This window comes from Oryx dammah, unplaced genomic scaffold (assembly GCF_014754425.2).
Source record: "Oryx dammah isolate SB20612 unplaced genomic scaffold, SCBI_Odam_1.1 HiC_scaffold_346, whole genome shotgun sequence".
In the NCBI taxonomy this organism is placed as follows: Eukaryota; Metazoa; Chordata; class Mammalia; order Artiodactyla; family Bovidae; genus Oryx; species Oryx dammah.
Genome location: NW_024070511.1, coordinates 1 through 12,432, shown reverse-complemented (window position 1 = coordinate 12,432; position 12,432 = coordinate 1). Strand labels below are relative to the sequence as shown.

General features: G+C 53.3%; 1 protein-coding gene across 1 annotated transcript; it reads left to right on the top strand.

Annotated features, from left to right (window-relative positions):
• The first annotated feature begins 6,457 nt into the window (after positions 1-6,457).
• On the top strand, positions 6,458-11,332 carry LOC120859250 (cytochrome P450 2D14). The gene is made up of 9 exons (XM_040235421.1): positions 6,458-7,291; positions 8,017-8,188; positions 8,709-8,861; positions 8,961-9,121; positions 9,520-9,696; positions 9,857-9,998; positions 10,215-10,402; positions 10,833-10,974; positions 11,075-11,332. Exons 1-9 carry the CDS (start codon positions 7,103-7,105, stop codon positions 11,251-11,253), a joined length of 1,503 nt encoding a protein of 500 aa, XP_040091355.1. The 5' UTR covers positions 6,458-7,102; the 3' UTR covers positions 11,254-11,332.
• Positions 11,333-12,432: the final 1,100 nt, after the last annotated feature.

Sequence of the window (12,432 nt, the reverse complement as noted above, 5' to 3'; positions counted from 1 at the left end):
TCACATACAGCTGAGAGTGCCCAGGGGTCCTTCCCTGCCTGCCCATCCTGTGTGTGTGTGCCCACCAAGGAGGCCCAGTACAGTCACCCCACTCCAGGGGAGGAGGAGTCCCCAGCCCTGACCCACCTGAGTGGTCACGGGGTAGCACTTATCCATCGGCCCCCACACTGGCCTTAAGGTCTCCCCGATGGGCTGTATGATGAGGAGAAAGAGAGAAGGCTGAGGTGACAGGTCAAGGGCTCAGTCATGCACTGGTCCACGAATGCATGCTGCAGACACTGAAGACTACGAGGGGTTTCAGGAAGCTTCACACTAACAAATGATTGATGTCTTTAAACATAAAACGCTGCATTCACAAAACAAGGACAGGTGCTAAAATAAAAATGTTCCAACAATAATCTCTAATTCTTTTTTTTTTTTTAATTTCATTTTGGCTGAATTGGGTCTGTTGCAGTGCATGGACATTTCATTTCGGTGCTTGGGCTTTTTTTTTTTTTTTCCTGTAGCTCCGTGTGCACAGGTTTCTCTCTAGTTGCTGGCCACAGGCTTAGTTGCCCCATGGGCTGTGGGATCTTAGCTCCCCAACCAGGAATGGAACTGGCATCCCCAGAATTAGAAGGTGGAATCTTAACCACTGGACCACCAGGAAGTCCCTACAACTTTTAATTTTTCAAAAACAGAAATATAACCTTGGGAATTAAAAATCCAATCACAATGAAGAGGATAAAATTGAAAAAGTTTCTCCCAGAATAGAGAGATCAGGCGCTGCAACAGCTAAATCATAGATCTTTCTGAAAGAAGGAACAGAATCAACAAACTGAGGTGGCAGGGAAAATCCCAAATAAATACCATTCATGTACTATTGAGAATTTTCCCAGTGATGCAGGACCTGAGTTTGCAGAGAGAAGGAATCACCAAGTCTCCATGAAAATGGATGAGGGAGACCCACCCCAGATGATGTCATTACAAAATATTGAAACACCTAGGATGAAAAGAAGAACCTGAAAACATCCAGATATGAAGAAAGTTGTCAATTAAGTTTCATAACACTTTTCAGCACCAACCTTTGAAACCAGAGGAAAATGAAGATCTTCAAAATCTGCGAGAAAATTATTTCTAGTCTAAAATTCTGTACCTAGACACACTGACTTAAATACGCAGTAAGACCTTCTCAGACAGGTAATATCTAGGACTAACCCTCGGGAGTATCTCAGGACTACCCCTCAGCACAACTGCAGGTTGTGCTGACCCCAAAATAAAAGATAACATGGGCTCCACATGTGAAACAAGTGACGTACTCACCAGAATGAAGGTGAAGGGAGGTCCCAGGATAGCTGAGCCTCTGACCTCAAGGACGTCTGTCCAGGAGGGAAAAGGGTGGAGGGCTCCATGAAATATGTCCCCAGGGAAATGATCATATTGATAAACCACCTAACTTGTCTTAAGTGTATAGCAAGGAGATTAATTGTTTTTAATAGTTTAGATGTATTAATTATAGATTCAGAGAAAACTAAAGTTTAAAAAAGAGGAGAAAAGCAAAATTATATAGAAGGACTGATGATAGTATACTACCTGACTCAGGAATACTGTTTGCATAGTTTTAACATGGAAACCCTCAATATTGAGCTAAACAAAATGACGCCCCAAGCCTACTAGAACGACTTTCAAAAAGGAAAATGCTGGAAATGTTAGGAAACAAACAGATCCTCTCATTCTTTGCTGGAGAGAATGCAAAGTGGATACCAGCACTTTGGAAAGTTTCAGTTTCCTAGGAAACTAAGTACACATTAGCAGGGGACCCCAGCACCCCCTGCGCGGTGCTTATCTGAGTTAAAGGAAAACCTATGTTCGCACAAGACTTCTACATGAACATTACAGTGCATTTATCTGAAACGGCCAAAAACTGGAAACAATCCAAATGCTTCTCGTCCAGTCGGCGGCCAGACCGCGGTGCATCCATACTCGGGACAGCTACTCGGCAGTGAGTAGGAACAAACTACCGCGGAACACACGCAGGCGTCCTGTGCTCAGTGAGAGGCTCAGAGTCACATCCGGGGGGCTGCCCTGTGGCCCAGCGGCTAGGACTCTGTGCCTGCCCTGCAGCGGCCCGCGTTTGATCCCTGGTCGGGGAACCGAGATGCCGCAGGCCTGCTGCGCGGCCAGATAAAGACAGACTAGGTACTGAGATGTTTCCAGTTATATGACCATCTTGCAAAGGCAAAACTATGGGGCCAGAAAACCATTCACTGGATGCCAGGGGCTGGGAGCGGGGGAAGGGTTCAGTGAGTATGGGGGAATTTTCTGAACTGACTGGAGCTGTTCTCTATCTTGACTGTAGTGGCAATTTCACAGTTGTATACATCTGTCAAAACTCAGAGATCCGTACGGTAAAAAGAATACATTTCACTCTATTTAAATAGCTCCTTAATTTTTAAGAAATGAATTAAAAAAGAGCTCACTGTATGGGAGAGGGATTTAAAAGCCACAATGATATAAAAGCAAAAAAAAGCAAAAATGATACTTAATTTTTAACAACGAAAGATGTCAACAATACACAGGAGAGCTGTACAAAAAGATCATCATGACCCAGATAATCACGATGGAGTGATCACTCACCTAGAGCCAGACATCCTGGAATGTGAAGTCAAGTGGGCCTTAGAAAGCATCACTATGAACAAAGCTAGTGGAGGTGATGGAATTCCAGTTGAGCTACTTCAAATCCTAAAGGATAATGCTGTGAAAATGCTGCACTCAATATGCCAGCAAATTTGGAAAACTCAGCAGTGGCCACAGGACTGGAAAAGGTCAGTTTTCATTCCAATCTTCAAAAAGGCAATGGCAAAGAATGCTCAGACAACTGCACAATTGCACTCATCTCACACGCTAGTAGAGTAATGCTCAAAAGTCTCCAAGCGAGAAGTCAACAGCACCTGAACCGTGAACTTCAGATGTTCAAGCTGGGTTTAGAAAAGGCAGAGGAACCAGAGATCAAATTGCCAACATCAACTGGATCATCGAAAAAGCAAGAGAGTTCCAGAAAAACATCTATTTCTGCTTCATTTATTATGCCAAAGCCTTTGATTGTGTGGATCACAGTAAACTGGAAAATTCTGAAAGAGATGGGAATACCAGACCACCTGACCTGCCTCTTGAGAAACCTGTATGCAGGTCAGGAAGCAACAGTTAGAACTGGACATGGAACAACAGACTGGTTCCAAATAGCAAAAGGAGTACGTCAAGGCTATATATTGTCACCCTGCTTATTCAACTTATATGCAAAGTACATCATGAGAAATGCTGGGCTGGATGAGGCACAAGCTGGAATCAAGATTCCAGGAGAAATATCAATAACCTCAGATATGCAGATGACACCACCCTTATGGCAGAAAGTGAAGAAGAACTAAACAGCCTCTTGATGAAAGTGAAAGAGGAGAGTGAAAAAAGATGGCTTGAAACTCAACATTCAGAAAAGTAAGATCATGGCATCTGGTCCCATCACTTCATGGCAAATAGATGGGAAAACAATGGACACAGTGTCAGACTTTATGTTTTTGGGCTCCAAAATCACTGACAATGGTGATTATAGCCAAGAAATTAAAAGACGCTTACTCCTTGGAAGGAAAGTTATGAGCAACCTAGACGGCATATTAAAAAGTAGAGACATTACTTTGCCAACAAAGGTCCCTCTAGTCAAGGCTATGCTTTTTCCAGTAGTCAGGAATGGATGTGAGAGTTGGACTATAAAGAAAGCTGAGTGCCAAAGAATCGATGCTTTTGAACTCTGGTGTTGGAGAAGGCTCTTGAGAGTCCCTTGGACTGCAAGGAGATCCAACCAGTCCATCCTAAAAGAAATCAGACCTGAATATTGATTGGAAGGACTGATGTTGAGGCTGAAACTCCAATATTTTGGCCACCTGATGCAAAGAGCTAACTCATTGGAAAAGACCCTGATGCTGGGAAAGATTGAGGGCAGGAGGAGAAGGGGACGACAGAGGATGAGATGGCTGGACCAACTCAATGGACATGAGCTTGAGCAAGCTCTGGGAGTTGGTGATGGACAGGGAGGCCTGGCGTGCTGTGGTCCATGGGGTCGGAAAGAGTCAGACACGACTGAGCGACTGAACTGAAAGATGTCATCACTCAAAACATTTAGAATGCCAAAACCTAGGATATAATTATAGTGGAAGACTAGAGAGAGGTGACATGTGTGTTTGAGGTGGCATAAAGTGTTCAGTTGTTGTCAGAGCTAAATCCTCATCTTTTCTTGGAAGAATTCTAATGTATCTAATGTTATTGTTTAAATCTGAACAATCAAGACAAAGCAGGATAAGCTTTCTATTTAGAACACAGGTGGCAAAATCAAAGGCTTCAGCTAGAAAGTTGGAAGCTAGAAAGATTTCCACCCTGGGCTGTGAGAATGGTGGGTGAAGAGGGTCGGGACAAACAACAGACTTTTTCCAAGTCTTCAAAGTTTGACTCATCAAACTATGTACACACAATTCTTTGATGACAATAAAGCTTTTTAAAATGAAAGTTTCGTAAACTTAAAAACAAAAAAAAAAACAACAACATAAAGGAAGCAACCTAGGACTCTGTCTCCGAAAGAGAACGTTGCTCAGTCGTGTCCAACTCTTTGCAAACCTACGGACTATACAGTCCATGGAATTCTCCAGGCCAGAATACTGGAGTGGGTAGACGTTCCCTTCTCCAGGGGATCTTCCCAACCCAGGGATCGAACCTAGGTTTCCCACATTGCGGGTGGATTCCTTACCAGCTAAGCCACAGCTGAAGCCCAAGAATCCTGGAGTGGGTAGCCTATCCCTTCTCCAGGGGACCTTCCTGACCCAGGAATGGAACCGGGGTCTTCTGCACTGCAGGCGAATTCTCTACTCACTGAGCTATTAGGGAAGCCCTAAGGCACCTGCCCACCTGGGCCTTCTTAGGGGCTCTCCAGCCTCTGACAGTCACTCCCTAACTACGTAGCCCACACGTCTCCGTGCTGCTGGGTCACAGAGAAACTTGTCCCTGTGAAACTCCTTTCTTCCCAGGAGCGCCAGAGAGAGAGCAGGGGGCCTCCAGAGACCAGGCTTGTGACTCTAACGTGTCACCTTGGGCAGCCTGGGTCCAGTCACTGTCCCTCTGGGAGCCTAAGTTTCCTCCTCTACAAAGTGGGAGCTGCTGGTGGGAGGTGGGGAGAATGGATACACGTGCGTGTATGGCTGAGTCCCTTCACTGGCCACCTGAAACTGTCACAACATGTTAATTGGTTATACCCCAGTACAAAATAAAGTTTCCCTTCACCGTTCACCTGAAACTGTCACATGTTTCCTGGCTATACTCCAACACACACACAAAATGCTGCTGGAGGCTGCGAGGTTTCACCAGATGGACATCCCCTAATTTGGCTAGTGACTCTCAGTGGACATCCAGCTTCCATGTGTGTTTTCCTGACAGAGGGCTGGGAGTGGGGGCTTCAGGCACAGGTCCCTGGACCTGCAATGTCCAAGAGGATATGTGACCCCAGGCAGGTGTCCCGCTCACCACCACCCCCTTCACGTACGAATGTGGAACCATATTCCAAGGCTACTCACACAGTAGGGGTCATCTGTTCCTGTCGGTTCATCTAGGTTCCTGCCACGGAGCCCTGAGATGAGCTTACGGCCACAGAGCCCTGGGGTGACCATAGAGCCAGCCCGTGGCAGGACGGAGGGGACTGGGGGTGGTAGAGCGGGGCTTTGTTTGACACTTTGCCGAGAACACAGTGAATTTCTCGAGTCCACACACACACACACACACACACAGTTGGTCAATCATTTCTGATCAAGCAGTATGACCACTCTTTGTGCTACATGAGGCAGTCCCCTTAGCCCCTTACAGAGGTCTCCACCTATGATGACTCCACAGCAATCTCATGGGGAGGGGCTGTTTTCCCACAGACGCCTGAAAAGAGTAGTACACCATGCCTGCAGGTAGATGAAGAAAGACTAGTTAAAACGTTTAAAAGAGTAACATAATTATATTTAAATATCAGTGTTTACAATATGGCAGAAATGGTATATTTTTAAAGTATTTTGATGTGTGATAAAGACATTAGATATTAACTTACAAACGTGTGAGGGGACAGTTATTCAAAAGTTATAAGTAAATAATTGCAGATTACTTTTGTAGGATATGACTTGGTTATATGTTTTTTGAGGGGGGAGTTTGCAAGGATGTGTTTTGGGAGAATGCATAGGTTTTAGAAAACAACCCTGCTGCCTCCCTACCCCCAGACTCAACTACCCTCAGCCACAACAGGTGGAAACTGAGGCAGCAGCCGGCCAGGCGAAGGCGCCGGCACCCCCGAGAGCAGCCTCCAGGTGCAGGGAGGTCGGCTGAGTCCAGGCGGCCGCTGAGAGCTAGAGCCCTTGCTGCTGGGTCTCTGTGAGGGGAAGGTGGTAACACGGGCACTCGTGGGTGTCGTTGTGTGGATGTGTAGACATGCATGTGAGCATGGGCTAGTCAGGACGTGAATGTGTGTAGATGTGGGTCATGAGTGTGTGATTCTGTGTGTGTGTTGCGTGTACCAGTGGGAAGTGAGGGGACCCCAAGAACTTTATCGGTGGTCCCTCCGGTGATTAGGCCCTCCCGCCAGCACGGGGCAAGGACCAGTACATACTTGGGAGGCGAAGGCCACTCAGGAGGAGGACAGGGACACGTTCTGGGAACGGGGCTGTGGCCACATTAGAGGCTGACAGGCGACAGGTGGTGGCAGAACCCATCCCCAAGACCCTGGATTCTTCCTTGACTCTGCCCAGCTGGGGAGTCAGGCCGGGGGAGGGGGACTTCTTGTGCTCTCCAGCCACCTCCGGAAGCACGTGGAGAGCACACGTGAGGGACAGCGGGCGCCCGTGGGCCTGACTCTCCTTGACCCCTCTCTGTACCCTCTGGCAGCACAATCTCCCCGACAAGACACCTCAGGGCAGGGGGCAAAGGCCGGTCCTCCACTCTCTCTATAAAGAGGCCCCGGAACGGTGGAGCCCCGGAGGTGGAGTGAGCGTGCCGCGCTGGGCTGGTCCTGGGTGCCGGTGTGGTGAGGAACCCAGCGCCCACGGAGGCAGCCATGGGGCTGCTGTCTGGGGACACGCTGGGGCCCCTGGCCGTGGCCGTGCTCATCTTCTTGCTCTTGCTGGACCTGATGCACCGGCGCTCACGCTGGGCCGCACGCTACCCACCAGGCCCCACGCCGCTGCCGGTGCTGGGCAACCTGCTGCAGGTGGATTTCGAGGACCCGCGTCCCAGCTTCAACCAGGTGAGGACGGAGGGGTGGGGAGTGCGCAGCGGCGGTCCTAGGGCCCCACCTAGCAGCAGACAGTGGGCGCTGGGTGAAGCCACAGGCCGGAAGAGGACTGGGCCAAGAAGAGGAGGCGGATTTGAGAGGCCTCCTGAGGAAGGGCGTTTGTTCAGGGCCCGAGAACAGTTTGGATTTTCCAAACAGAGGTCAGAGAGGACAAAGACTAGCAGGTGGGGGGTTTACAGCATGGCGACAGGCTGGGGATTCAGCCAGCCAGCTCTTAAATTGAGTGAGCCTGAGTCCCTGAGGGTCACGTTGTGAGGAAAGGTCTTGAGAACGCGGGGATGTCTGGTCATGAGCCCTATTTAAATCAAGCGAGTTGAGGTTGAGAGAGGCACAGTGATGTGGTTCAAATCTTTTGCCTCCGTGAGACCTTGGGCCTCCCTGCTCCCCTCTATGAACCTCGCTTTCTTCACCTGTAAAATAGGATGCTAACTTGGCCTGCTGGCCATTTTGTGACACTTGCAGTCATAGCTGGGTCTCGAGTAGGATGGTCTCATCCAACTTGAGAGCTTCAAAACTAGTGGACGTAACCCCCCGGGCTCACAAGACTAGATAAAGTCCTTGCAGTTGCTCGCTTCTGGACGGGGGCCCAGAGGTGCCCAGAGGCTAACGCCAGGAGGCTGGGCCCACAGCCTGGCGGGGCCTGGGCTTGCCAAACACCCTCGACCTTTGGCCTGCAGCTGCGGCGCCGCTTCGGAAACGTGTTCAGCCTGCAGCAGGTCTGGACGCCGGTAGTCGTGCTCAACGGGCTGGCCGCTGTGCGCGAGGCGCTGGTGCACCGCAGCCAGGACACTTCCGACCGTCCACCTCCGGCCGTCTGTGAGCACCTGGGTTACGGGCCGCGCGCCGAAGGCAAGTGGAGAGGGCAGGCCAAGTCCCTGTAGGCAGCGGCAGGGTCGCAGACCTTGGGTGCAGGAAAGAGGCAATGAATTTGAGGGGGGGCAGCAGGTTGAGAAAGGAGACTGCGCCAAGCGTTGAGGAAGGAAAAATTGGATGAGGCAGAGAGCAGAGACCTTACTAAGACAGGGCGGCCCAGGGCCATTGCGAACGCGAAGGGGACGTCGGGGTGGGCAGGAAAGAGGACAAACTCGGGGTGGGTGGTGCAGGGGCAGGCCAGGACCTTCCTCACGTGGCAAACGTGGTCTCGGTTGGTAAAATCAAAAGTGGAGTCAAGACGTGCCCCTAGAAGGGGAGACTCGGGGAGCAGTGCGGGCCGACGGCAAATGGGAACCGTCCCCAGATGGAAGGGGGTGTCAAAGTGGGCGGGATTGGGAGGGGCGAGGCCAGTGTGGGCGGGGCAGGGCCGAGACTCCACAAAGAGGCGGGGCGGGGCCCGACCCGAGCCACGCCCACATGCCCGCCCTGTCCCCAGGAGTGATCCTGGCCCGTTATGGGAACGCGTGGCGCGAGCAGCGGCGATTCTGCCTGTCCACCCTGCGCAACTTCGGCCTGGGGAAGAAGTCACTGGAGCAGTGGGTGACCGAGGAGGCCTCGTGCCTCTGTGCAGCCTTCGCTGACCAGGCCGGTGAGTGAGTGCTGGGGCTGAGGGACTTGGAACAAGTTTGGAGAGGTCTGGGAGAGAAGAGATGGAGGCGACGCCCTACCTTGCACCGTCCCCTTCCAGGACGCCCCTTTAGCCCCAAGGACCTCCTGAATAAAACAGTGAGCAACGTGATCGCCTCCCTGACCTTCGGGTTCCGCTTCGAGTACAACGATCCTCGCATCGTCAAGCTGTTGGATTTGATTGACGATGGGCTGAAAGAAGAGTTTAACTTAGTGCGCCAGGTGCGGGACGAAAGCTCCATAGAGGCGGCCTCGGTCCTCCAACGGGTCCCCCCCAACCACCCGGAGGAGGACTTGTGTAGAGGGCCAGCGAGGGAAGGGCTTTCCCGGAAAGGCACCTTCAAGGAAAAGGCCTGGAAATGGGGAGGGGCTGGGCGGGGATCAGCGGGGTAGGAGTTATCCCGCTTAAAGGTGGGAATTCTTTCATTGGAAGGGACCGGTCCCCATGAGATGTACATTTTAGGTTTATCTTTCTGGGCCCAGGGCCAGGATAGAGGGGCAGGGTCTGAACTTAGGGAGGAACAAGGTCAATGGTGGGGACACTGGATGAGGCTAGGACTTGACTGATGAGCGCCTGAGCACCAGGAGGTCCCAGGGCCCCACAGCTGTGACCCGCACAGGTGGTGGAAGCTGTGCCAGCGCTCATGCGCATCCCAGGACTGGCCGCCAAGGTCTTCCCGGGACAGAAGGCCTTCATGGCCCTGATTGATGAGTTGATCGCCGAGCAGAAGATGACCCGGGACCCAACCCAGCCACCCCGACACCTGACCGACGCCTTCCTGGATGAGGTGAAGGAGGTAAGGTGACCCGAACAGGGATGTGTGTTCAGGGCCCCGGAGGCAAACTCGGGCCTCTGTATCACCCAGGGATCAGACACCTGGGCTGACCGGAGCAGGGTGGGAGGCCATGTGGGGACTTCACCTCTGTCCCTGAGCTTACCTTCCCGGTGTGACCCAGGCCAAGGGAAACCCCGAGAGCAGCTTCAGTGATGAGAACCTGCGCCTGGTGGTGGCCGACCTGTTCTCCGCTGGGATGGTCACCACCTCGACCACACTGGCCTGGGCCCTCCTCCTCATGATCCTGCACCCAGATGTGCAGCGTGAGTCTAGCCCGGGGTGGGTGCTGGGAGGACGAGGACAGCCCGAGGCCTCTGAGCTTGGTTGGTTTGGCCACCAGCACCAGCTCTGTGCAGGGCCTGAGCCCCAGCTCTGATGTCACAGCGCCTCCTCCGAATGGACGCAGTGCTACCTGGGTGTCAGGAGGAGGCAGGAGCCCGCCCTTGGGTCTGACCACCACGAGGACACTTGTTTTCCAGGACGAGTCCAGCAGGAAATCGATGAGGTGATAGGGAAGGTGAGGCGACCAGAGATGGGGGATCAGGCCCTCATGCCCTTCACCGTGGCCGTGGTCCATGAGGTGCAACGCTTTGCAGACATCGTCCCCCTGGGATTGCCCCACATGACGACCCGTGACATCGAGGTGCAGGGCTTCCTCGTCCCAAAGGTAGGCCTGAGGCTCTGCCACCCCAGCCCCGCACCACCTGCCACTGGTAGCCACAGTGAGTGTTGCCAGCTGTGGCCAGGACTGGAATCCAAGCCACCCCGTCCTCATGGCCAAGGTACTGAATGTCCCAGCCTGGGTGGGCGTGGACGAGAGCAGAGCAGGGCTGGCTCTGTCCACTCAGAGCCCCAGGTCGGGCAGGGAAGACAAACTAGAACATGTCTCAATGTTGGAGCCCGGGCACTGAGGGGAAGTAAGAGCACCCTGCCATGGGCACAAGGACAGTGCTGAGAAGCATCTGGGGCTGAGAGTTACTTGAAGAGTCTGGGTGTGTGCCAGGCAATGTGTGCCCATGTGTGTTTGGTGGCAGGGCCCTGGGCACCCCCCCCCAACACCAATCAAAACCTCACCCATGCCAGACATTTCCCACCAGGGGACAACACTCATCACCAACCTGTCGTCAGTGCTGAAGGACGAGACCGTCTGGGAGAAGCCCTTCCGCTTCCACCCGGAGCACTTCCTGGATGCCCAGGGCTGCTTCATCAAGCAGGAGGCCTTCATACCCTTCTCTGCAGGTACCTGGGGGGTGGGGTGGGGTGCCCGGTTTGCTTCCCCTTTCTGATGAGGTCTTGGAGGGGGAGACCAGGCTCACAGAGCCCCCATGCCCACCCACAGGCCGCCGCGCTTGCCTCGGGGAGCCCCTGGCCCGCATGGAGCTCTTCCTCTTCTTCACCAGCCTCCTACAGCACTTCAGCTTCTCGGTGCCTGCCGGGCAGCCCCGCCCCAGCGACCATGGTGTCTTTGCCTTCCTGGTGACCCCAGCCCCCTACCAGCTCTGTGCAGTGCCTCGCTAGAGGCAGACACCTGCCCCAACCCGCTCCTCAGTCGTAGCCCTGATGCTCAATAAACCGGTGTCTGGTGGCTCCATCCTGACTTGAGTCCCACCTGGGGCCCCTGACCAGTCCCTGGCAGTCACGTGGCCTCAGCAGTCTCCCCAAAACCAGCCCCTACCCCCCGGCCTGATTCATCCTTACCTGGCATTTGACCCCGTTTAACAGATGGGTGTACTGAGGCTCAGAGTGTCCTGGGGTGTACTGTGAGATGGGTGTACTGAGGCTTACACTCAGACACCCTGGGAGACCCAACCTCGGTTACTGGGCGTAGTGACCAAGCCTATATAATCAGGTCCTGGCAACTGCTGGGAGAAGCTCACATAGGCTGGGGAGAGATTTCAGTCCCCCATGGAATAAGGGGGCCCATCAGCTCAGACACCAACATTTCAGGCTTAGCCACAGCCACCTTGCTCCACAGGCCGCAGGTCAGCCAGCACCTCAAGTCTGCTGGCCCAGAAGGTGGCAGGATGGGGGCCTGGGAAGCAATATGCCGAGTGAGCCTCCAGCGCTCAGTGCTCTTGAGGCAGGAGCTCTTCCTAGGAGGAAGCCACCTCCCTGGGCCTGTTTATAGGATGGGCCCCCTTTCCCTTCCCCTTAAGGACACTCATCCCCCAGCCCCTGCCCAGTAGGAGTTGCCACTCGTGGCCACGCTAGAGCTCGGCTCCAACCCGGGCCTCCATCCTCTGAGGGGCCAGGTGAGGCCGGGCTCTCAGGAGCTTAGGCAGGGGCCAGAAATGAGCCCCTGTGGACCGCGGCCGTGCCTTGGGGCAGGGTCAGCCTTGGATCCTGTGACAGTGGGATGGCAGAACAGAAGGAAGCCCTCAGAGCTCAGAGGAGGACACCCTGGGTCTCGTCCTTGCTGTGCTATGACACCATGTGACCTTGGGCTTCTGTTTCCCCTTCAGCCAGTAGGAGGTTTGCCTCTGATGCCTGCCGGGTCCTGTGTTCCTGCGCCGACTCTAAGGCTGTGACCTTCTCAGCCTGGAGCCCCGGCCAAGGGCAGGGACCCCCATTCTCCAGCTACAGCAGTCTGGTCTGGACTAAGCTCACACAGACACCACCCAAGGGCTCTAATGACTGTCTGCTCACCAGAGTCTTGGGCAGACTCCTTGGCACATTGAGGTTAAGAGCTGGGAGACA

What these genes read in the sequence shown, in the direction of transcription:
- LOC120859250 (XM_040235421.1), top strand. Translation starts at nt 7,103, where the DNA reads ATGGGGCTGCTGTCTGGGGACACGCTGGGGCCCCTGGCCGTGGCCGTG. An exon ending in TCCTGGATGAGGTGAAGGAG is followed by an intron (nt 9,697 to 9,856) that starts GTAAGGTGACCC and finishes GGTGTGACCCAG; the next exon opens with GCCAAGGGAAACCCCGAGAG. An exon ending in CCTGCACCCAGATGTGCAGC is followed by an intron (nt 9,999 to 10,214) that starts GTGAGTCTAGCC and finishes CTTGTTTTCCAG; the next exon opens with GACGAGTCCAGCAGGAAATC.